Source organism: Solanum pennellii, chromosome 12 (assembly GCF_001406875.1).
Source record: "Solanum pennellii chromosome 12, SPENNV200".
Classification (NCBI taxonomy): Eukaryota; Viridiplantae; Streptophyta; class Magnoliopsida; order Solanales; family Solanaceae; genus Solanum; species Solanum pennellii.
The window spans coordinates 5,222,451-5,244,832 of record NC_028648.1 but is presented as its reverse complement, the minus strand read 5'-3'; the positions used below and the strand labels follow the sequence as shown (position 1 = coordinate 5,244,832).

The following is a 22,382-nucleotide window of genomic DNA, read 5'->3' as shown; positions in this document are numbered from 1 at the left end:
CTAGAGGCGTCAGCTGGACGCAACCATTTCTCCATGTGCGAGACTTGTGGACGAGACAGTTGAGGATAGTTGGTTGTGAATGGAAAGATATGTTTAACGAATAAAACATGCCTAGAGATATAGGCTTTTAAAGTGGCAAGGTCTAGGCAAGCACAACTATTTGTGGCAGCGGAATATCCCATAAATACAGAAGGATTGGACTTGGGATCAATTTTGGTTGATGTGTAGGGCTTTAACCATGGATAACAAAGATAACCAAAGACCCTTAGCTTAAGAGGGTTTGGGATGGTATTAAAGGGACACTGAAATGGCGATTTAAGACCAAGAAGTGGTGTTGGCAACCTGTTAAAGAGGAAGACTGCAGATTGAAATGCGAGAGACCAAAATTTGAGAGGGACAGAAGCATGGTGGAGAAGAGTTAAAGCAGTGTCCACAACGTGACGATGTTTTCTTTCGGCAATGCCAACTAGTTGGGGAGTGTATGGAGGGCTTATGAGATGTTAAATCCCAAAGCTCAAGAGAGTGGATTTAAGTCCAATGTATTCACCTCCCCCATCAGTATACAACGTTTTAATTTTCAGTTGAAATTAATTTTGAACCATTAGAACAAAATTATTAAAAATTTCCTTCACAAAATAGTAGACGATAACTCTTAGTGCATAAACACGAATTACAGAATGTAAATGACTCGACATGGTTCACTGGTAGGTTGAAAGAAGAAACACAAGTTTTGGTAATACGAGGTTGAGGATGGCGAAGACGAGCATGCCATAGATGCAATGATGGAGATGTTGATGCAACAAAATGTGCTTGAGGACGAGGTATGACTGATTTGGTCATGTCCGCGGGCCACTCATAGAGATCACCATTACTCTTGCCTTGAAGAAGACATGCCCCCGTGCTCAAATCCTTCACAACAAAAGAATAAGAAAAAAATTCAATTGAAGTCAAATTTTGTCTACAAAATTGAGCAACAAAAATCAACTTTTTTTTTATAAATTGAGAGCAAAGAACATATCTTAAAAGAAATTTGGCCGCAAAATTAGGAGAAGATAAAGTAGTGTGACCAATATGAGTAATAGGAATTCATTTACCATCACCAATAATTATTGAATCCATTCCAGAGAACTTTGTTGGAGTCTGGAGAGATTGAGAGTTGTTTGTAATGTGATGAGAGGATCCAGAATTAACAACCCAAGGGCTTGGGGAATTAGAAGCGTAAGAGTGACGGTTGACAAAATTAGCATATGCTTCAGTAGCATTGTGTGATTTGGACCTACAAACATTTGCAATATGACCAAACTCATCACAAAGTTGACATTGAACACGCTGGTTGTTGCTTCTGGTGGTATTCTTCTGGGTGAAGGATTTGTTATTCGGGACAGAAGATTGGTTACGAAAGTTGAAGGAACCAGATGGAGTAGTGTTCTTACAATTGGAAGAGTTAGGTTGTCTATTTTTGGGACCATTGTTGGTGGAATGTTGATGAAATTGAGCAGTGATCATTGGTGTTTCGACTTTAGGTTCTGAGTGTTTAATGAACATCTCTTGTGCAAGGAGTTTATCAAAGAGTTCTTCGAAAGTGATAGGATTATCATGAGCTCTTATAGCTGCAGATAACTCCTTATATCGGCACCTAAACCACTGAACATCTTAATAACAAGTTCCTCTCTATTAAAGGGTGAACCACTGCAAGCCAAATCATCTGCAATGGACTTGCTTTCTCTCATATAGTCACTGATTGAACGTGAATCTCGTTTAACATTTGCAGAGTATCGCGCAAACTGAAAATTCTTGAGTGCGATTTGCTGGCATAAGTTGTTTGGAGAATATCCCATGCTTCTTTGGTAGTGGAAACATGGGCAATGAGGGGAGCGATTGTAGCGTCAACTGATGCCATAATGGCATTGCGAACAAGACTGTCTTGTCGCTGCCACAATCTTAAGTTGGGGTTGGGAATTTGGTTATTGTCTTTGTCTAGAGACTGCGCATTTGGGATGGGAAGTGAGCCATCAACGAAGGTAAGAAGATCGTAACCAAACTAGGTCTCTTATGTTCAGCAAACTCCTTTCTCATCTATACTTGTACATGTATAAATATACTAACGTACTAGGACTCTACATCCTTATCCTTATCAATTATCACTTACCAGCAGGGCTCTCATTGTTCTTCTCTATCTTGCTAGAATACGCGATAATAAGAACGATAAGAACCATAACCATAGACACAGGTAAGGCCATAAGGAGTACGATAACAACTTCCTCCATGTCAAAAAAAAATAGAAGACTAAGACGCGTAATTATACTGTCCTTAAGGAATTTAAACTCCTACTATATTAACACGATGAGAATATTAATCAGAGCGAAGAAATAAAGGAAAATGTGATTGTAATGTAGGATGCTCACAAACAACAACTTAAAATTTCAAACATGATTTAAATATTTAGGTATATTAGGGTTTCTTAACTTAACGTAATTTCTGCATGAAGACATGTGTTTGCACATGAAAATTTGAGAATATTAATTCAACTTGTGTTGAGTCTTCATTTACTTTGAATATCACAACATGGGAAAGAACAACCTTTTAATATTATTTATTAACAGATCATGTCAAAATTAAAGTGACGTGAAAAGAAAGATTCAAATGGGCATTTTCATTCCCAGTAGATTCGAGAATATAATTAAATAATAAAAATATGTTATTTCAACTCGTGTAAATATTAGATTAGAATGATCACACATTTCAATATAGTATTGGAGCAACATCCCACACGATTTCTACGTCCTTTCTTTAACCCAAGTTTTGAAGACTTTAGATGCACTAATATTACCTTAGTAAGTCAAATATGAATTCGAAGATAAACATAAAAATAAAACCAATAAAATAGGATTGTAGTTAGATTCAAACCTAGGTTTCATGGATGATTTCTCTAGCTTGTACCAACAAGACAATAGCAAATCTACACTCTTCATGGATGCACAATTATCTATATCCTAATTTATGTCAATTTCTCAAGATAATTATATATTTATACTTACATGATTTTTTTTCTCAAAGTTATTATAGGGTGGGTCCGCCTTTGCAACTTATAGCTTTTAGTCAATCACATAAATTTGTTTCACCATCATTAATCGCTATTTACAAATTACAATCATCATCACCAACCATCATTCCAATAATAAATTACTAACGATAATCACTATAATCTTCTCGAAAGCTTGTATATATATAGGAATTAATATCCATAAACATGAGAGACGGAGTACATACATATAATTAACTTGTGAATGATTGTCATCCAGAATTACTGAGTGCAATTATGAAAATCTTTATGCTATTCTAAGGTGGAAAATTAAAAAATTATACAAACATATTCAACTTTGAAGAACCTCTTTTAAGTTTCTTGAAACCTATTTTTTCTCCTACATGGTCCAATCGGACACGTAACATAAAATAATAGAGTAACTAATAGTTATTATTTCATTAAGTTATTTTTTTATCGAAGAAAAGTAGAATCGAGAAACTAAAAGGATGACTTAGATAATAACTTATTAGTTGAATATCTATACGAGAAATGAACTCTAAACTATATAGGCATAATACATAAATATGCCCTTTAACTTAGCTTTAAATTACATTTATGCCCTTCAACTTTGGATGTGCACAAGTAGACACTTAAACTTGTATAAAATTGAACAAACAGACACACATGTCCTACTTGTCATTTTTTGTCCGACGTGGTGTCCTACGTGTATTGTGTCATGTAGGACTCATGTGTTTATTTATTTAAAAGTTGGATAGTTAAAGTGTCTGTTTGTGCATTATGAAAGCTGGAGGTCAAAGTTAAAATTTGAATCCAAGTTTAAAGTCTAATATATGTATTATGCCAACTATATAATATAACATGAGCGTTGAGAGACATATTATACGTGCATTATAGCAATTAGAAATATTTATCACTAAAGAATAGTAATAACATGACTTTGACCTATTCAAAATCCACCACCACCACCTCCTCCTCCTCCTCCTCCGCCACCCCAACCACCACCACCACCGTGACATTGAAAACCTCCGAACGTATTACTTGTATCACACGTTATGCTTGTTAAACTAGCCATAGCAAGAACACCATCAATATTATTATTGTTCCTTCTTCCACCAGAAACTCTACTTGTTTGGCTTGCATGCAATATTCCACCACCAGGAATAGTCTCAACACTCTTCAACATCTTGCTACAACAAATACAACAAATAAATGACATAACAAATGCCACAATTATACCTAGAACCAAATATAGTACCATAATAGATTCATTATCCATCTTAGTAAATTAACTATTTGCAAATATTGTACGCCCTTAAGAAATTTAGAGAAAATTTTTACTTACTTGGATAAGAACACGATGAGTATATATATTTCAGAGCGAAGAAATAAAGGAAAATATATATGATTGTATTTAGGAACTTCAAGACGACTTTCGTGTGTTATATGAAGCTAAGGTATGTGTTTTGCGCATTTATTTGATTTGGGAATATTAATCCAACTTGAGTTTGAGTCTTCGTTGACTTTCTTGAAGTCAACTGTGACAAGTTCAATTGAGAAAGTACGCGGGAAGTTTCAAACTTGTGACCTTCATTTGAAAAATTACCAGTTCAATAAACTCGATCAGCTTCGTAGATAAAGACAACCTTCAATACTATGATTTATTTTTTTTAATTCATTAACAGATCATATATCTAAACATTTTTTAGACATGTCAAAGTTAACGTAAGAAGAAAGATGTGCAAAGGGGTCTCTTGATCGATCAAGGCCTCATTTGTTGTATTTATTTAGAAAAAGATCTTACAATTAATTATTCATATATCAATCGTTAAATTTATTTGTTTTTTAAATGTGAATCTTAATTATTAATTATATTCATTGATCTTATAATTATACAGTCATTTATAATTAATAAATTATTGAAAGAGATGATATTCAAAAGTTACTCCAAGAATTATAACATGTATTTATCGCTGCTCCATCTATTTTCACCGATACACATGCTTTGAGTAAAAGAACATACACAACAAAAATGAATAAATCAAAAACAACAAAAGGAAAGCAAACTACAAGAAAAGGAAAAATCCAACGTGCATTACATCTTATAATTATCAACTATAATAAAAATTTAACATGGCTAGCGTCCAAATCGAAAACTAGTAACTAACTAACCTCCAAATTCACCACAATCACCACCACAATCATTATCGCCACAAAAATTCGTGCCCGAATTATCTGTACCACCATCACTACCTCCAACTACAACTCCACAACCACCACTAATATTACTATTACCACCCTTATTATCACAATCGCGTTTATCGTTACTTGTCATGACACCACTAGCTATAGTTGTGCCAACTATCGCACCACCTGCTCCAGCCAAAATAACCATATTCCCATCCCGTGTGGCACGATTATCGATGCTAGTGGTGGTATTTTTTTTTATCTTTTTCTATGTCTTACATGGCACACTCCGTGATATTGCGTGGGAGATATTTGGATGTCATGTAAATTTATTACAAAAACAATAAGTTCGGGAGGGGGGGAGGGTTATAAGAAGGTGTGTCTGTGAGATTTTGGTCTTAGTCTAGGGGATAATTTTACCTTTTCCTATATTCTATATATTATTGTTGAGCATAACAACTACTTAGTTAACCTAATGGTCTGAATTGATTAATACATGAGTATTACAAGTTAAACTTAGATTCGGCTCCACCTCATTTCTCCTCTCGTATTGCTTGAATTAGAGATACATTACATAGATGAAAATTAATCACTACATTTAGTTTATTAAAATATGATTCTAATTATAATTGAATAATTAATATTTCATACTAAATGACAATGCCACAAGCGATATATTATCTTGTCCATACATATATTGTAAAACAAAAATAATCTCTTTTTCAAAAAATTTTTCTCCTACTATAGTATTATCTTCTGTTCCTTTTTCCATAAATATAATAAAAGTTTCTCTTTTTTCTTAACTTTTTGTCCCTGCGAGAACTTTTGCTACTAATTAATTATATCCGATATACTAATAACTAATTTAAAGAGAAATTTGAGTTCCAAATTACAGTTTAAAATTATCTCATTTTTTTAGACAAGTGTCAACAACACACCTAAACTATTCATTTTTTTTAGTTTCATACCTAAACTATTGAAAGTGTGAGTTTCATACCTAAACTATCACTTTTTAGTTTGAGAAACACACCTCTCACTTTTATATCACTCTCATCCTGGTATGTGTAATACACTCTCTCTATTCTACAAAAAATAAAAAGGAGATAATTAAAGGAGATAATTAAAGATTTATAATATACTTATGAAACAAGATATTATATTGCTTCATTTCTAATTTTTATGTAGTATTAATTATCAAAATTATAATTAAAATCTTATTTTAGTCAATTAAATCTTAGTTATGTGTCTCTAATCCAAGCAAAAAATTTGGGGAAAATGGAGAGAAGAAAAATGAAAAGGAGCCAGATCCGCTTAACTCTATTATCTATTGTGGGTAGAATTGTCAAAATGGACTAACCCAACCCAACCCTAATGGGCTAGAGAGTTAAATGGGTTGGGACGGGCTCACCCTTTTAATAAAAGAGCCTATAAAATAGCAGTTCAACCCAGCCTAAGCGGGCCACAGGTTGGGACGGATTGACTATTTAACCAAAAAATAAACAATATTATTCTCTTCAAAAAAATATCTAAGAGTATCGAACATTGACGTCTATGATCACGACATCAATACATACAAATTTTCATTTATGAATCACACACTTCGATGAATACTTACAAAAATACATTGATGAATCACATAATTTGGTGAATATTTACAAAATACATGATAATTAACGTAAGATTTAGCAAAAAATGTAAATCATTCCACCATTCCTTCCCAAAAAACTAGCTAATTTAGAAGACTTGATTTTTTATTTTTAAAAATATTTATTGATAGAAATTTTACAAATAAATCACTATTAAAATATATAGAAACAATACTTTTAAATAGTCATAGCCCACGGGCTAGCCGCTAAGGCTTGCGGGTTAGTCCTACGAGACTAGCGGGCCAAATGAGGTTGAACTAAATGCTCGTTCCTAAATGAGCTAAAAAAAATTAAACTCAATTAATTCAAGGGTTGGGTTGAGTCAATCTAACATGTCAAACCCATTTTGACAGCTCTAATTGTGGAAATTGTAACTTTAATTTGAAAATCTTAAATCAATTCTTAATTTGGTTACATATCATGAAGTCAAAGTCAACCATGACAGATCCCTATGACATGGCTAATATTTTTAAAGTACAAGTAGGGAATATATCATTGTTGTTAAATGGAAAAAGATCATAAAAAAGTCAACACTAATTAAAGAGATTTGGGTAATAGAGTTTTCTGAGCAATTTCTTTCAATTTATAAATGTTGATTGACCTGCTAGACTAATTTTATTAAGAACATAGTATATACTATATAGTACAAAATCAAATCCAGCTCAATGATCTCTATATCAAAAATATTTTTTTAGTAATAATTAATTAACGATAATAATTTAATTATTATTAAATATATATTTTTAAAGATAATTAAGTTCTTTATAAATGTTCGTAAAACCTATAACAACGTTGGATTCAATAATAATTAGTTAATACTGGTAACGACTTTAGTAATCTTTATTAAGTACATATTTATAACCGCTTAAAACTATTTTATCTTAGTAATTGCTGATATGATTTTATATTTTTTAAGAATATTTACCAAGAGAGTTTGATGATAATTGAACTAAAAGTGATGTAATATTAAAATAATTACTATAAATCAAACTTTTAAAAGAATATTATTAACTAATAAATTATGCCGCAGAGGTCCTAATAAAACTTAGTTAAGAATATCATTAAAATTTTAGATGAGATGGTCCCACACTTTAATATAATATCAGAGCAGAGAGGTTTTAGGATTGAATCTCACCGTGCTACTCAAATTAAAAAAGAATTTTTCAATGTGTTTGACCCATGAAAAAGAATCCGATACGCACGTGGGCGTATAGAGTCTCACCGCCACCCAAATTTTTAAAAAAAATCACATACTTAATCCATGAAAAATAATCAAATACGCACATGAAAGGGCCTATTAAAAATACAATTAACTCATAAAAGTCTTCTTAAACTTTTAGTACACTTCAACAAAACTAAAATGTAAATACAAAGAACCGAATTACTATACATGAAAAAGAAATAATAGTACAAGAGATCAAATTATAATTTTTTATACATCGATTGTACAACAATCATTTATAATATCATATGCAAACAAATTTTTTCTTTTTGGTTTCTCCACGCTCCTAGCTCCGACGTCTTGAATCTGAAACCTCTAAGTAATGATGATTGAATACTTACCATTTCATCATCCTTGTTAGTATAGGTAAACATACTTTGGTGTGTATAACGTGGCTAGCGTCCAAATGGAAAATTAACTAACCTCCACATCCACCACAACCACCACCGCAACCACCACCACCACAACCATCACCGCCACAACAACACCCGTGATTCGTACTTGAATCTGTACCACCACCACCACCTCCTCCAACTACAACTCCACAACCACCACTAATATTACTATTACTACCTTTATTATCACAATCACGTTTATCTTTACTAGTCATGACATCAGTAGCTATAGCCGTGCCAACTACCGCACCACCCGCTCCAGCCAAAATAACCATATTTCCATCTTGTGTGGCACGGCTACCGATGCTAGTAGTGGTCTTTTTCCTACCTTTTTCGATATCAGGTGACTTCTTCAATCTACCTCCACCTCGGCCCGCGCACAGGCAGCATAATAAATTACAACTTATGAAAAGCACAGAAGCCAACACAATGAACACAATACCAATTACATCCATTTTCTCCTTTGTTTGAGTTGGAAGACATTAATTGCCTTTCTATTTGAAAAAAACTTTTATAACAACAAACGTTAAAGTCAATAATAATTGAGTTCTTTTTTATTTATTTCGTTTCAATTAGCTTGTTTGATTTTGATTTTTATAGCCTAAAATTAAAGATATATAGAAATTAAAAAAAGCTATTTGACAATATAAAACATGTCAAATAAAAAGTCACAATAAATTTTTAAATCGAAAATTTATACAAAGAATTGAATATCAAGATTCTTTTTTAAACCGATCAAAAAACAAAAAAGGCAAATAAATTTGAATGGAGGGAGTAAAGCTAATTTATTCATTCCATTTCTAGCCTTTTATGGTAAGTTTGATTGGTTACTAAATTAAAAATGTTAAGTTATTTTGTGGGCTTAATGTTATCACGTAAATTAGAACGAAAAGAGTATTTATAATTTGGATTTAACTTATATATATACACTAAATAAAAATGAGTTTTAGTGACAATTAATTAGCAATTGCTGCTAAATATATATTTTAACAGCAATTAACACTCTTTGTATATGTCCCTAAAAGCTTTAGCGATATTGAATTTAATGACACTTTAACTAATGCTGGTAAAAACTTTAGCATTCTTTATTAATATATCTATTTAATATCACTAAAAATTATTTTTGTCGTAATAATAAAAGGAAAACAATTTGTTCACCTGAAAGTAAGTAACTTGGGAATTACTCTTAATTAATTCTTAGATCAATTCATTTGCTACTATTCAAAAAATTATGCTCTTTTGCTTCTTTTTTCTTCTTCTTAATTTTCCATTTGGCTACATTCATGAAGTCAAAAGTCAATCATGACAGGTCCTTTTTCATATATTATATTGAAGTTTGACTGATTAATATATTGTAAGGTTTATTTTTGAAGGTAACATTTCTAATTTTTGAAATTTAAATTCTAAACGTTTAATTAAGAACAGAAAAATCTCAATTATCCGATTTGTATGATATGGTTGTTGGTTGATAAAGATCATTTTAGTTGAAAGGAAAAAAAAAGTCAACAATATTAATGGGTGTAGAGGTTTCCAAGCAATTACTTTCAATTTAAGATAAGATAAGCAATATTGATAGGGCTTCTTAGTCTTATTTCATTAGGCTCTTAAATTTTATTAGCTATATTATTGGGATCATATGGGGTCGTTTGATTGGTGGGATGGATAATGAAGATATTTTATCGGTTGAAATTTGAGATATTTGTCAGATATGTTTATTTTTTGTTAACTTATTTTTTCATTATATATAAATAGAGATAAAATAAGTAATTTCTTCTTTCTTAATTTATGTGATTTACTTTTCTTTTTAGTTAGTTCTATAAATTTTTGTGATTTATTTTGGACCACAAATTTTAAAAGTCTTTCTTTCTTTCTTAAATTTCGTGTCAAGTCAAACTAACTCATATAGAATGAGACAGAGGGGTATAAGATCAATAGTTTGTTTGTCCGAATTCACCAATTATGAGTTGGGCGCTTTAACCATTCAGCCATGGATGCTTAGCGGGGATCCTCGTACATGGTGGATAACCAAATTCCAATTGAAATGAAATCTTTAGGATAAATCAATGCAATTTAGGAGGAATCAATGAGAGGACATCAATTCAAATCCTCGATTTTCGAATTGAGAGAAATCAAGAATTTTCACCATTTCTTAGATTCATGGACCCAATTCAATTCAGTGGGATCCTTCATTCACATTTCTTTCCATCAAGAACGTTTTCTAAAATTCTTTGACCCCCGTTAGAAATTTTTCTTATTGTGGGTTAATGTAAATATTTTTTTATAAAACAAAGAATTTTTTTTTGAATTAGGTCATTGACAAAATATTTGGTGAATATTTTTTTACTCAAATACTAAGAAACTTTCTGATTTTTTTTTTTATGAAAACACTACATTTTTTCTTTGTGGCTTCAATCAAAATTAGTGTGTGGGAAAAGCCATTGAATATTTTTCAGTAGAAAATTTTTGGTACATTCTATATATTTTTAATCTAAAATTGTAATTTATTTATTTTTAAAAAAAATACTTTCTTAAGTTTCGTATCAAATAAAATTAGATGAATAAATTGAAACAAAAAAAATATTTATTATCAAATACAAGATAAAATAATCACATAAATTTCATATATTCCCAAAATTTATCTTTATCTCATTAATCAACGATGAAATCGATCTCATTGCAGTTATAGTATAGATATTTGATTAGTCTTTTGCAGTCATATTATTACTCTCTAGTTGATTTAAAAAAAAAAAGGTTTAAGAATCCAACAACCCTCGTTGTGGAATGATTCTCAAATGGTTCATCATATTTAAAAAGTGAATAATATTAAACAATGCATAATAGTATACTTTGATATATTGTTTTGTCATTCTAAAATGAGATTTTACTCTATTAATCCCTCTATATTTTCTATTTAATAGAAGAATCGTTATTTCTTACCACCTCTGTCTCTATTTAGTTGTCCACTTTAGAAATGACACACATATTAAGATAGTAGTAATGAACATACTGATGCTATAATTTTACCCTTATTAATTATGATTTCAAAAATAATGAATTAAAACTTGGAAATATTCAATAAGTTTAAATGAGGGTATAATAGGAAAAAAAATTGTCCTTTATTGATTTGTCAAAATGGACAAGTAAATAGAGACAACTTAAAAAGGAAATATGGACAAATAAATAGAAATTACAGGGGAAGTATATTCTATTTTACCTTAATTATTACTACCGTCATTATTCATAACTTTTACTATTATCGCGCTCAATCACATAAGTTTGTTCTCACCGTTCATTAATCATCATTTATAATCATCACCAATGAAAGCGAATTTAAATTAAAAAACAGATCATCGAAACTCGTGATTATCCAATAAAAATTTGATATATATATATATATATATATCATTCGCAAAATACAAATAGCAACCGAAGGATTTGCGTTTATTTGATTTGGGAATATTAATCCTAACTTGAATTTGAGTCTTCGTTGACTTTTCTTGAAATTTATTTTGGATGTCAACTAGGCAAATTTTGTAAGACAAGTTCGATCGAAAAAATATGTAAAAAGTTTTTAAATTTGTGATCTCCATTTTAGAAATCACATGTTTAATTAACTCGGTCATCCTCGTCGTTGAAGAAAACCTTTCAATACTATGATGCAAAAGGATCATTTGTTATACTTAATTAAGAAGATCTTAAAATTAATTATTCATATATCAATTATTAAATTTTTTTGTATGTGAATCTTAATTATTAAGTGTATTTATTTTAATAATTAATTCTACAATCATTTATAATTAAATATCGATAATTAAAATTTACAATAAAATCTGAATTTTTATTATTAAGAAAATATTCAAAAGTACATAATTGGTTCATCACTGCTCCATCTATTTTCACCGTTGACCATGTACACATACTTAAGTAAAAGAAGTTTTGACCAAAGTGAGCCATTATTAAAATTAATTTATTAAAATAATATATTTTTTTAAAATTTTTTTATAAAACTAGTATAAACGTAGTTCTCAGTAACGTTTTAGGTTATATTTTGTTCAAAAAAAATTAATAACTAAAAGACAAAAATCTAACAGAGTAAATAGACATAAAACGTTATTGTCAGTAATATTTTATATTTCGTTACTCTGAGGTACGTTTTACAGTTAAAACGTGACTCACAATAACGTTTCTCTAGAATGATTAAAAATTAAAATGCAATCTCGTACATGCCTCATTCAACTTTATATATAAATTTCTCTTATTTTCTCTTTTCATACATAGATAATACTTTTGCAAGAAAAAAGAGAGTGATGAGGGATTTTCTACGATATCAATTAATTCCTTTTTTTTTAATAGTTGTCTTGCTTACTTATTGCATTAATATTAATTCAATAACTTCTTTATTGATAGTCTAATATTTAATAATCATAAGAAACCGATTGGTCTAATATTTGGAAGAGATGGTTACCTAGGCTAGAAGAAGATCTCTCACATGATTTATTCGCAAATTTTAAAATTGAAATGATATAAGACAAGCTCCAATTTGTTCAAAGTCTTCCTCATTTTTTTTTCTTTTGTTTAAAAAGGTATTGTCTATGTATAAAAGAGAAAGAAAAGAGAGAATCATATATATTAGAAGGTATGTACAAAATATATCTATCCATTTTAATAGTGGAAATTTGAGTAACGAATGAGGCATGTACAAGATTAAATTTCAATTTTCAACCATTTCAAAGAAACGTTACTGTGAGTCACGTTTTAATTGTAAAACGTGCTTCAGAGTAACGAATTATAAAAGTTACTGACAATAACGTTTTATGTCTGTTTACTCTGTCAGATTTTTGTCTTTTTGTTATTGAATTTTTTTGAATAAAGATTACCTAAAATGTTACTGAGAACTACGTTTATACTAATTTTGTAAAATTTCAAAAAAACATAGTATCTTGGTAAATTGATTTTAATAATGGCCTAGTTTGATAAAAAAAATTCTAAGTAAAAGAACATACACAAAATAAATAAAATTAAGAAAACATACATTATCAACCATAATAAATTAAAAAAATATATAACATGGCTATCGATCAAATCGATAACTAACTAACCTCCACATCCACCACAATCATCACCATCACCACAACAATGCTCGTGATTTATACCAAAATTATTTGTGTTAACTATCGCACCACCCGCTTCAGCCAAAATAATCATATTCCTGTCCTATTTGATACGTCTATCGACGTTAATGATGATCTTTTAGTACCTTTTTCTATGTTGAATGACTTCTTCATCCTACCTCTTCCTCGGCCCGCAGCATAATAACTTACATGTTGTGAAAAACACAGAACCAACACAATGATGGGACAATAATACTGATTGCTACTTCCATTTTTTTAAAAAAATGAATTGGAAGAGAATAATTGCCTTTCTATTTCAGAAAACTTAATTTATTACACAAAAGTTAAAGTCAACAATAATCTATTTTCTCCAATTCGTTTTAATTAGTTTGTTTGACTTTAACTAAAGATATATAGAAATCAACAAGAGTTGTGATGGAGTGATAAGTACTTTTTCATTCTTAACGGCCAAGAAGTCTCGGGTTCGAGCCCCCCTTTGTTAGAGAGCGCTTTACCCCCAATTTGGGACTTCCTGGCGCAAATCCAAATTTAGTCGGGCTCCAATATAAATATCGAACATCAGATGGAAACAAAAGAAATTGAAGTGCACAAAAGTATTTTGTAATGTTGTTGTAATCTTAGTTATCAAATTTTTAGTATTTCTGATCATTAGCTATCTCATATGATATTGAAATTTGACTAATGAATTTATTTCGAGAGGCAACAATTTTCAATAGAATTTTACAATTAAAGATTAAGAATAAATTACATTGCATTCTAAACCAATATAAAAAAAAATTAACTGAAAAATGAAAGAAAGCATGTTAGTAGAACAAAAATCAAAATGGAAAAATAAGAAATTGAAAAATAAAAGAAAACATATTGGTAGAATGGGAAATAAAATTAAGAGAAAAAGCATTTTCAGGATAAAAAGAATTGAAATATAATGATAACAATTAGAAGAGAATTTTGATCAATTTTATTGCTACCTTCTTAGTAAATAAAAATATAGATATCGAAATTACTAAACAGATAATGAAATTTTCTTTCAAGTTTGTCATTTCTACCTTAAATAATAGATAAGAACTTACTTTTTTTATTCTGATTTAAATCTATTGATAGTTTTACTTGTAAATTGTAATCAAATAAAAATTTACGATAGGATATTATATTAACGTATCAAAATTTATAAGGGTTATGAACTTGAAAGACATGTGCAATGAAGATTATTAATTAGAATATGAGTTAATTGATGTTATTAGAATAAAAGTTATAAAATAAAATGATGTAAATTACGTAGATGACTTTTTCCATATAAAATATGTAAGAAGGAAAAAATTATATTATAATATTATTAAATCACGTTCAAAAACAATATAAGTATAAAAAGAAGAAAATAAAAATATATAAATAAAGAAGATAATATTTTGTTAATTATTTCGTTGGCAAGGAAGAACCTAAAGATAGTCGAGAGGTTCACCCCTCCATAGAAAAAATAAATTATATATATATATATATATATATATATATAAAATATTTAAGATCTTATTATATCTTTTCTATTCAACATGTTTAAGTCAAGATTCACAACAAATTATGTATATATAAAATATTTAAAAGATCTTATTATATCTTTTCTATTCAACATGTTTAAGTCAAGATTCACAATAAATTATGTATATATAAAATATTTAAAAGATCTTATTATATCTTTTCTATTCAACATGTTTAAGTCAAGATTCATGTGTGATGTGACTTACAATTTTCTATTCGAAAATGTGGTACAACCATAAAAGTAGCAATTTTAAATTAAATAAAGAACCGTCGTATAACTCGTTTGTTTTTTAATAATCTTTTTTTTTAATAAATAATGTAATTCTTTTTTTCGTTTAATTTTAATTAATAAACTCTTAAAAAATAATTAATTTTGATAATCATCTATTAATTATAAATCATCTAAATATAAAAAAAGGATCAATCTTCAATAGTAAAGGCAAAATAATAAAAAAATCCTAGTTCATCTTAATTAAATTATTGGGATATGACATGTTTCAAAAATATTCGAGGACATAATGTTCCACTATTATTCTTTTAATTATTATGTATTAATCCCCTAAAAAATATAAAATCATTAAAGAGTCTTATTAAGTGAAGAACAAATATAAAAAAATTCTCCAAAATCCAAACATATGGAAAATAGTCAATCATCTATTGATCTTTTATACTCATTTTGTCCACTTTTAATAGCTACTTTCTGTTTTTCAAAATTCAAATAGATTAATTTTTATAATTAAATTAAATTACTTTAATTTAAATAAAAAAATTAGACATTTAAAAATTATACGAAAAATATAATAAATTTGAATAATTTTTATATAAGACAAAAAAATAAATCATAAAAAGTATTAGTCAATTTTTTTTTAATTTAATAAAAAAATGATAATTAAAAATTGACCGAGAAAATATTGAATAAGATAGTTTGACCAATTGTTTTTACTATACTGAACAAATAAAAACGGACGGATTAAATTATTTTATTGTGTTATTATGTCAACATGTCTGTCCAAATACATTTTGATCATTAAATTTTACCTCAAATTAAGGAAAATTCATAGCTCCACAAATCTTGGAATTCCAACGGAAATTGGTCGGATTCGATTAATACTCAGATGACAATCTCAGAACTTTCTCAACAACTCAAAATTCCCTTAAATTCTTCCGAAAAATACAGTCTCACTTCTCCTCCTCCTCCTTCAACCTCAACAAAAATGGAGTCTTTACCAAAAATCCAACAACCCCATAAGCGTTATTGGCGTTTTAGCAAACAAGATTTCTTCCCCGAACCCTCTTTTCACAATTTTGGATCCTACAAAAATGCCCTTTCTCAAACCCCAAATCGTCTCAAGAATCGTCTTTTTTCACGTTCATCAGATAACAGTGAATTGATTGAGCTTAAGAAAGAATCGGAAAATGAAATGAAATTATGTTTGACTTGGTGGGATTTAATTTGGCTTGGATTTGGATCTGTTGTTGGTTCAGGGATTTTTAGCATTACGGGTCAAGAAACCCGAAATGATGCTGGACCTGCTATTGTTCTTTCGTATGCAATTTCTGGTTTATCTGCTTTGCTTTCTGTGTTTTGTTATACAGAATTTTCTGTTGATATTCCTGTTGCTGGTGGGTCTTTTTCGTTTTTGAGAATCGAATTGGGTGATTTTGTTGCATTTATAGCTGCTGCTAATATTCTATTAGAGGCTATGGTGGGTGCTGCTGGGTTAGGACGTTCATGGTCGTCTTATTTTGCTAGTATTATTAAGAATAACCCGGATTTTTTGAGGATCAAGATTGATTCTTTTATAGAAGGGTTTAATTTGTTGGATCCAATAGCTGTTGTGGTTCTTGCACTTGCAAATGTGGTTGCTATAACTGGGACAAAGATGACATCTACTTTGAATTGGATAAGTTCTATAGTTAGTGCTGGGGTGATTATTTTTATTATAATTGTTGGGTTTGTTAATGGAAAGACTTCAAATTTGGTGCCTTTTTTTCCTTTTGGGGCTGGAGGGGTGTTTAGAGCTGCAGCAGTTGTGTATTGGTCGTATACTGGTTTTGATATGGTTGCGAATATGGCTGAGGAGACAAAGAGGCCATCGAGGGATATACCGTTAGGGTTGCTTGGTTCGATGTCTATAATTACTGTTGTTTATTGTTTGATGGCCTTGGCGTTGGCAATGATGGTTAATTATACTCAAGTGGATGTTAATGCAGCTTATTCAGTTGCATTTGAAGGTATAGGTATGAATTGGGCAAAGTATTTGGTGGGGATTTGTGCACTTAAGGGAATGACTACGAGTATGCTTGTTGGGTCATTGGGACAATCTCGATACACAACTCAGATTGCAAGAGCACATATGATTCCCCCGTGGTTTGCTTTGGTTCACCCGAAAACTGGAACGCCGATTTATGCTACACTCTTGACAACTATAACTAGTTGCATTCTTGCTCTGTTCACGAGCTTGGATGTCTTGTCAAGTGTGTTCTCATTTAGTACACTTTCCATTTTCATGCTTATGGCTGTTGCATTGCTTGTTAGGCGATACTATGTTACCGATGTTACTTTGAAGCAGGATTTGGGTAAATTTCTTGTGTGTTTGTTCATTGTAATTGGTTCATCAGTTGGGGCAACAGTTCTTTGGAGTACTGATGTAAAAGGTTGGGTTGGGTATGCTGTGACTGGCGTTTTGTGGTTGTTGGGCACTTCAGGGATGGCGCTACTTCCAAAACAAAGAATTCCTAAAGTTTGGGGTGTACCTCTTGTGCCATGGGTACCATCATTGTCCATTGGGATGAATATATTTTTGATAGGTTCTTTGGGTAAGGAGGCATTTTATCGATTCTTCATATGCAGTGCTGTGATGCTAATTTACTATGTGCTTGTTGGTGTCCATGCAACATATGATATCGCTCATCCTGATAAGCAGAAGTCTCTTATTGATGAGGGAAAAGAAAGTTCTGATCAAGTGTCATAGTTGGTATGATCTTTACATTGATCCATGAACTTTTGCAGTTATTTGGTTTTAGATTCTCTAGGAATCAAATGTACAGCTAATGATGTTGGCAATGTAACTGAATGTTCCTTTTCTTTTCCCCCTGAATGTTTAAAGTTGTTATTCCAGCTATTGCTGAAATCCTATGACAGAAAATATGCTTTATAAGTTGGAATAGCAATGTTTGTCTTTACATCCGGTATCTTCCATATTTTACTTGATTTGATTCATCATTTGTGCAGCACCATATGCATTATAACATTCTTCATTTGCATTTTCGTTGTCATAGAATTCTATTTTCTGCTAACCTTTGATACAAAATTTGACCATGGCTCATGAAGCTTTTTGGCTGATTCGAAGTTACAGTAATGCAAATGATAATGTTATAGGAAAAAGAAGGTAATAGAATAGCTTGTCTCTTTGTCTATTAAAGTTTCATCTGTTTTAGTATATTCCATTACAACAGTTGCAGCACAGTTCCTCTCCTAGTTGGAAGACTGGTGATATACTCATTTACGAGTAATAAGAAACAAGATAACCACATGTAATGGTGTGGCAATAAAGATGTTGGAGACCATAGTTCAAATTCTAGGTTGATGGGGCAGGATTATTTGGAGAATGGTACTTATATTAGTGCAGGTAACAGATACTCAATTGAGTAGTTAAGGCGATCACTAGCTGGTCCAACATTATTCGAAAAGAAAAAAGGAAACAAGATAAGCAATACATGAAGCTCTAATGTGGCTCAAAACAGATACTTTTGCTCATCCATTTTGGTGGAGCAAATTCAGGATTGGAACTCCAAAATTCCTTTGTTGGAAACTTCCAGGAATATGGCTATCTTCCTTTGTAGTATGTGTTATGCTTCCTCTTCAGTTGAAAGGTTTGAAACTCCCATATGACGTTCCGTACTGTTACTTGGATTGTTTTGTGAGGATATTTTCTACTAGACAATAACTGTTCATCCATGATTTTGTCGTTGACTCGTAGGATATCATTTCATCTACTACATTTGTAACAATGATGAATGACTAAGCAAGATTTAACACAAATTTGCCAATATGCATGACTGCTGAACCTCAAGAATAGTTTCCAACAGAAGCTACTAAGCTTCAACGTATCAGATTTTGGATCCAATTACTCCTAAATGACATGCCTTTGCTCTCTTGCATCAAGCTAGACTAGGATACAAGAAAAACTAACCTAGAAATCTAAATGCAGCATATTATATTTGGTTAGATGTCATGAAGAAGATTCAAAAAGTTAGCCAAGAAAACTGAAATGGTGAGCCACCCATTACTGACATGAGTCTTTGTAAGTTTCAGAAATAGCTTATTTGTTTCCCTTCTTTCTCCACAGGTCTCCAAGCTTCTTAATACCAGAACCCTTTCTCTTCACACGTCCAAAACCATCATTAGAGTCATCGATAAGTCCTGGTGAACCCATGTAACAACCATATCCTCCAACTGTTGGTTCAAATACATTGCCATAGCGCTTATAATCCATTGATCTACTCCTCTCAGAGAGCCTTCTCTCATTCATCTCCACTTCCCCTGCCAGTACAGCTGCTGCAGCATCTGCAGCTTTCTTCCATTGTTCTGTTTGGACTCTGAGTTTCTTCATCTCACTTTCTAGTTCCTCCTTTGCCTTTTGGGTGGCTTCAAGCTTCTCATTTAGCGTAGAAGCATCGTTCTTAGTTGTTTCCAGTTCTTGAGTAACTTGGTTAAGCTTGAGATTCATTTCCTTTGTTTTGGCCTTAGCGGATAAAATTTCCTGAGTCGTTTTATTCAGTTCCTTTTTCAGGTTTTCATTTTCTTGAAAAAATGCTTGGAATTCTTGATCTTTCTCTGCCAACTTGGCTTTCAACAAGCTCATTTCTTCATTCTTCAAAGCCAGCTCCTCAGGTGATGGTTTATCTGGTTCAGCAACTGATAAAGTTGTGATTTTTTCATTAGTGGGGTGGCTAATTTCAACATTTGGCACTTCGAGAACGTCGATTTCTTGAACTTTTGATTTGCTCTTAGATTCTTGGATTTCCTCAGTCTCTGTGACAGTTGATTTCTTGGTTTTCTCTAGCTGTTCTTGAACTGCTTTCTTTGCTGCTTCAACTGAAGCTAAATGATCCTTAAGATCTTTCAGCTCTTCTTGTGCTTGCCCAAGTTGAGTATCCAAATCTGCAATTCTTGTACCAAGTTTCTTCTGTTTTACTGGATCAGATTGAACGCCTCGTGGGGATTTACGATCTCCTATCTTAGGACTTCTCTGATCAGAATCAGAACTTGATGTTCTGAGCTGCGAAGGGACTCGAGGTGATTGCCTTTGAAGCATATCTGATCCCCTATTAGACATGAAATGGAAAACTTTGCTGTCAAAAACAATGAGTTGAATCTCAGTGAGGGAACTTCAAATGATGCCAAGAACTCACCTTAATCTTGGCATGTCAACTTCTTAATACAAGTGTTTGAACAAAGGTTCCAAAAGCTTTAATCTTGATCTCTGTAAACAAAGTCGTATGGTAGCTGGTTAGAATTATGTAGGTAGTAATTATTCCATCCTCTATCCCCACGTATGCGAGTTTCTAAATTGCAAATCAAACATCATATTAATTTTATACATAAATACCACATTTCCTAACTAGCTACCAAACATTGTATTACTACTTATACAAATTAATACATCAATGAGTTGTTTCTTTACTAGCTACCTAAAAAGTTGGAAATGTTTTGTTTGTTAATGATAAAGGAAAGAGTTTTCTGCTTAAAGAAGACACATAAACAATCCATAGATAGTGGTGAAGCATGCTTATAGAGCAGAGCAAAAGTAGATTTTCTTGTCCACTTTTTCTTCATGCATATGTCAATATCATTAAAAAATATACATCCAACATTATAATACATGATTCTTTTTTTCATCTGCTCAAGTCTTGGTGAACAAATACCTAGTGAAATAGTCGATGTGCAAGATAGCTTGACACTATAATTAGCTGTTGATTTGTTAAGAAGAAAATGCAGACATTAGGAGATAATCTTGAATCAAGAAAATGAAAACATATATAGTGAACTTACTTGTTTGTTTACTTAGATGTTCCTCTTCAAAGCCCTTGAATACTATACTATATAATTAAAAGAAAAATCTACTTTAAAAGAAAAAAAGAACCAACAATAGAGGATTTTTGAGAATTGAATGTTATAGGACACATTTTTAAGATTTGAAAATGAATATTTGAAGTTTTGATGGTGGCCTTGCAATATTTTGAAGTTGCAAGTGTATGTGTGTAGGACAAGGACTTTTTGAACATAGAAGGCAGGGAACACTATAAAATATGTTCTTGGAAAAACAAAAGGTAAAAATGTCTTTCTTACTCCCTTCGTCTCAGATTATTTGTCGTGATTTCTATCGTTCAAAAGGTTTTAAACTAGTATTCGAACAATCATGTCAACATATTCATAATTGAGGTGTTTTGTAGTTTTTAAAATCAATACTGCGCTCCGTCTTATAATATGTGTTCACTATTCTCCTCTTTACGCGATTTTAAAAAAAAATTATAAATAAGAAGGATAATTTTACTCAGATTATTTTCTATTTCTCTGTTCTTGTGTCTCAGAGCTTATAGATAGTAGTGAAGGCATTTAACCTTTGAACTTCTTCCAAGTAAAATAAAGGAAGAAACACCTTGAACTTTGAATCAGTGACCAAATGTGTCATATTCTATGTGTTTTTATTTGATTAGACATTAAATTTTTATTTATTTTAAATTTTTTTATGATTATAAATTTAAAATATGTACCCTAATCTATCAAAATGTTTCTTAGAATTTTGTGATATTAAATTGTCAAGTGGAGTGTTGAATTTTTAAAGTTACTAAATCTAGAAAATGACTTTTTTTTTATAAGATTAAGAAGGACATTCAACATAAGTCGAAAATAGGAAACAAAAATTATCACACCTACATTTCTACCAAATTAAATAAATGCATGGAATGTATTTGCATAAACTTATTTCACTCTACAACAGTTATAAAGTTTCGGCCAAAAAAATTCATCAAAAATTTTGGCCAAAAAAATCTGGAATGCTGAATCACAAAAAATTAATGGATTATAGCACAATTTGGTTATATCTGCTTTGAAGATCATTTGAACTTGAAAATGTGCTGATTAGCCCTTGGGACCAACTGACTTCATTGCTAAGGTCTTAATGGACGTCCATGAAAAATTATAGCAAAAACAATCAA

The 22,382-nt window shown here is 30.9% G+C and overlaps 4 protein-coding genes across 4 annotated transcripts; 1 reads left to right on the top strand and 3 right to left on the bottom strand.

Annotated features, from left to right (window-relative positions):
• Positions 1-3,992: 3,992 nt before the first annotated feature.
• LOC107005963 (loricrin-like) lies at positions 3,993-5,438 on the bottom strand. Its single transcript, XM_015204605.1, has 2 exons — positions 5,216-5,438; positions 3,993-4,282 (listed from the first exon to the last, which is right to left on the bottom strand). Exons 1-2 carry the CDS (start codon positions 5,436-5,438, stop codon positions 3,993-3,995), a joined length of 513 nt encoding a protein of 170 aa, XP_015060091.1.
• Positions 5,439-8,206: 2,768 nt separating this feature from the next.
• LOC107006948 (keratin-associated protein 5-1-like) lies at positions 8,207-8,976 on the bottom strand. The gene has a single exon (XM_015205450.2). The coding sequence runs from the start codon at positions 8,946-8,948 to the stop codon at positions 8,517-8,519; it is 432 nt and encodes a 143-aa protein (XP_015060936.1). The 5' UTR covers positions 8,949-8,976; the 3' UTR covers positions 8,207-8,516.
• Positions 8,977-16,155: 7,179 nt separating this feature from the next.
• LOC107005389 (cationic amino acid transporter 8, vacuolar) lies at positions 16,156-18,348 on the top strand. The gene has a single exon (XM_015203974.2). It carries the CDS (start codon positions 16,274-16,276, stop codon positions 18,131-18,133), a length of 1,860 nt encoding a protein of 619 aa, XP_015059460.1. The 5' UTR covers positions 16,156-16,273; the 3' UTR covers positions 18,134-18,348.
• An 845-nt stretch (positions 18,349-19,193) lies between these two features.
• LOC107005895 (interactor of constitutive active ROPs 4-like) lies at positions 19,194-20,799 on the bottom strand. Its single transcript, XM_015204544.2, has 2 exons — positions 20,577-20,799; positions 19,194-20,489 (listed from the first exon to the last, which is right to left on the bottom strand). Exons 1-2 carry the CDS (start codon positions 20,588-20,590, stop codon positions 19,484-19,486), a joined length of 1,020 nt encoding a protein of 339 aa, XP_015060030.1. The 5' UTR covers positions 20,591-20,799; the 3' UTR covers positions 19,194-19,483.
• Positions 20,800-22,382: the final 1,583 nt, after the last annotated feature.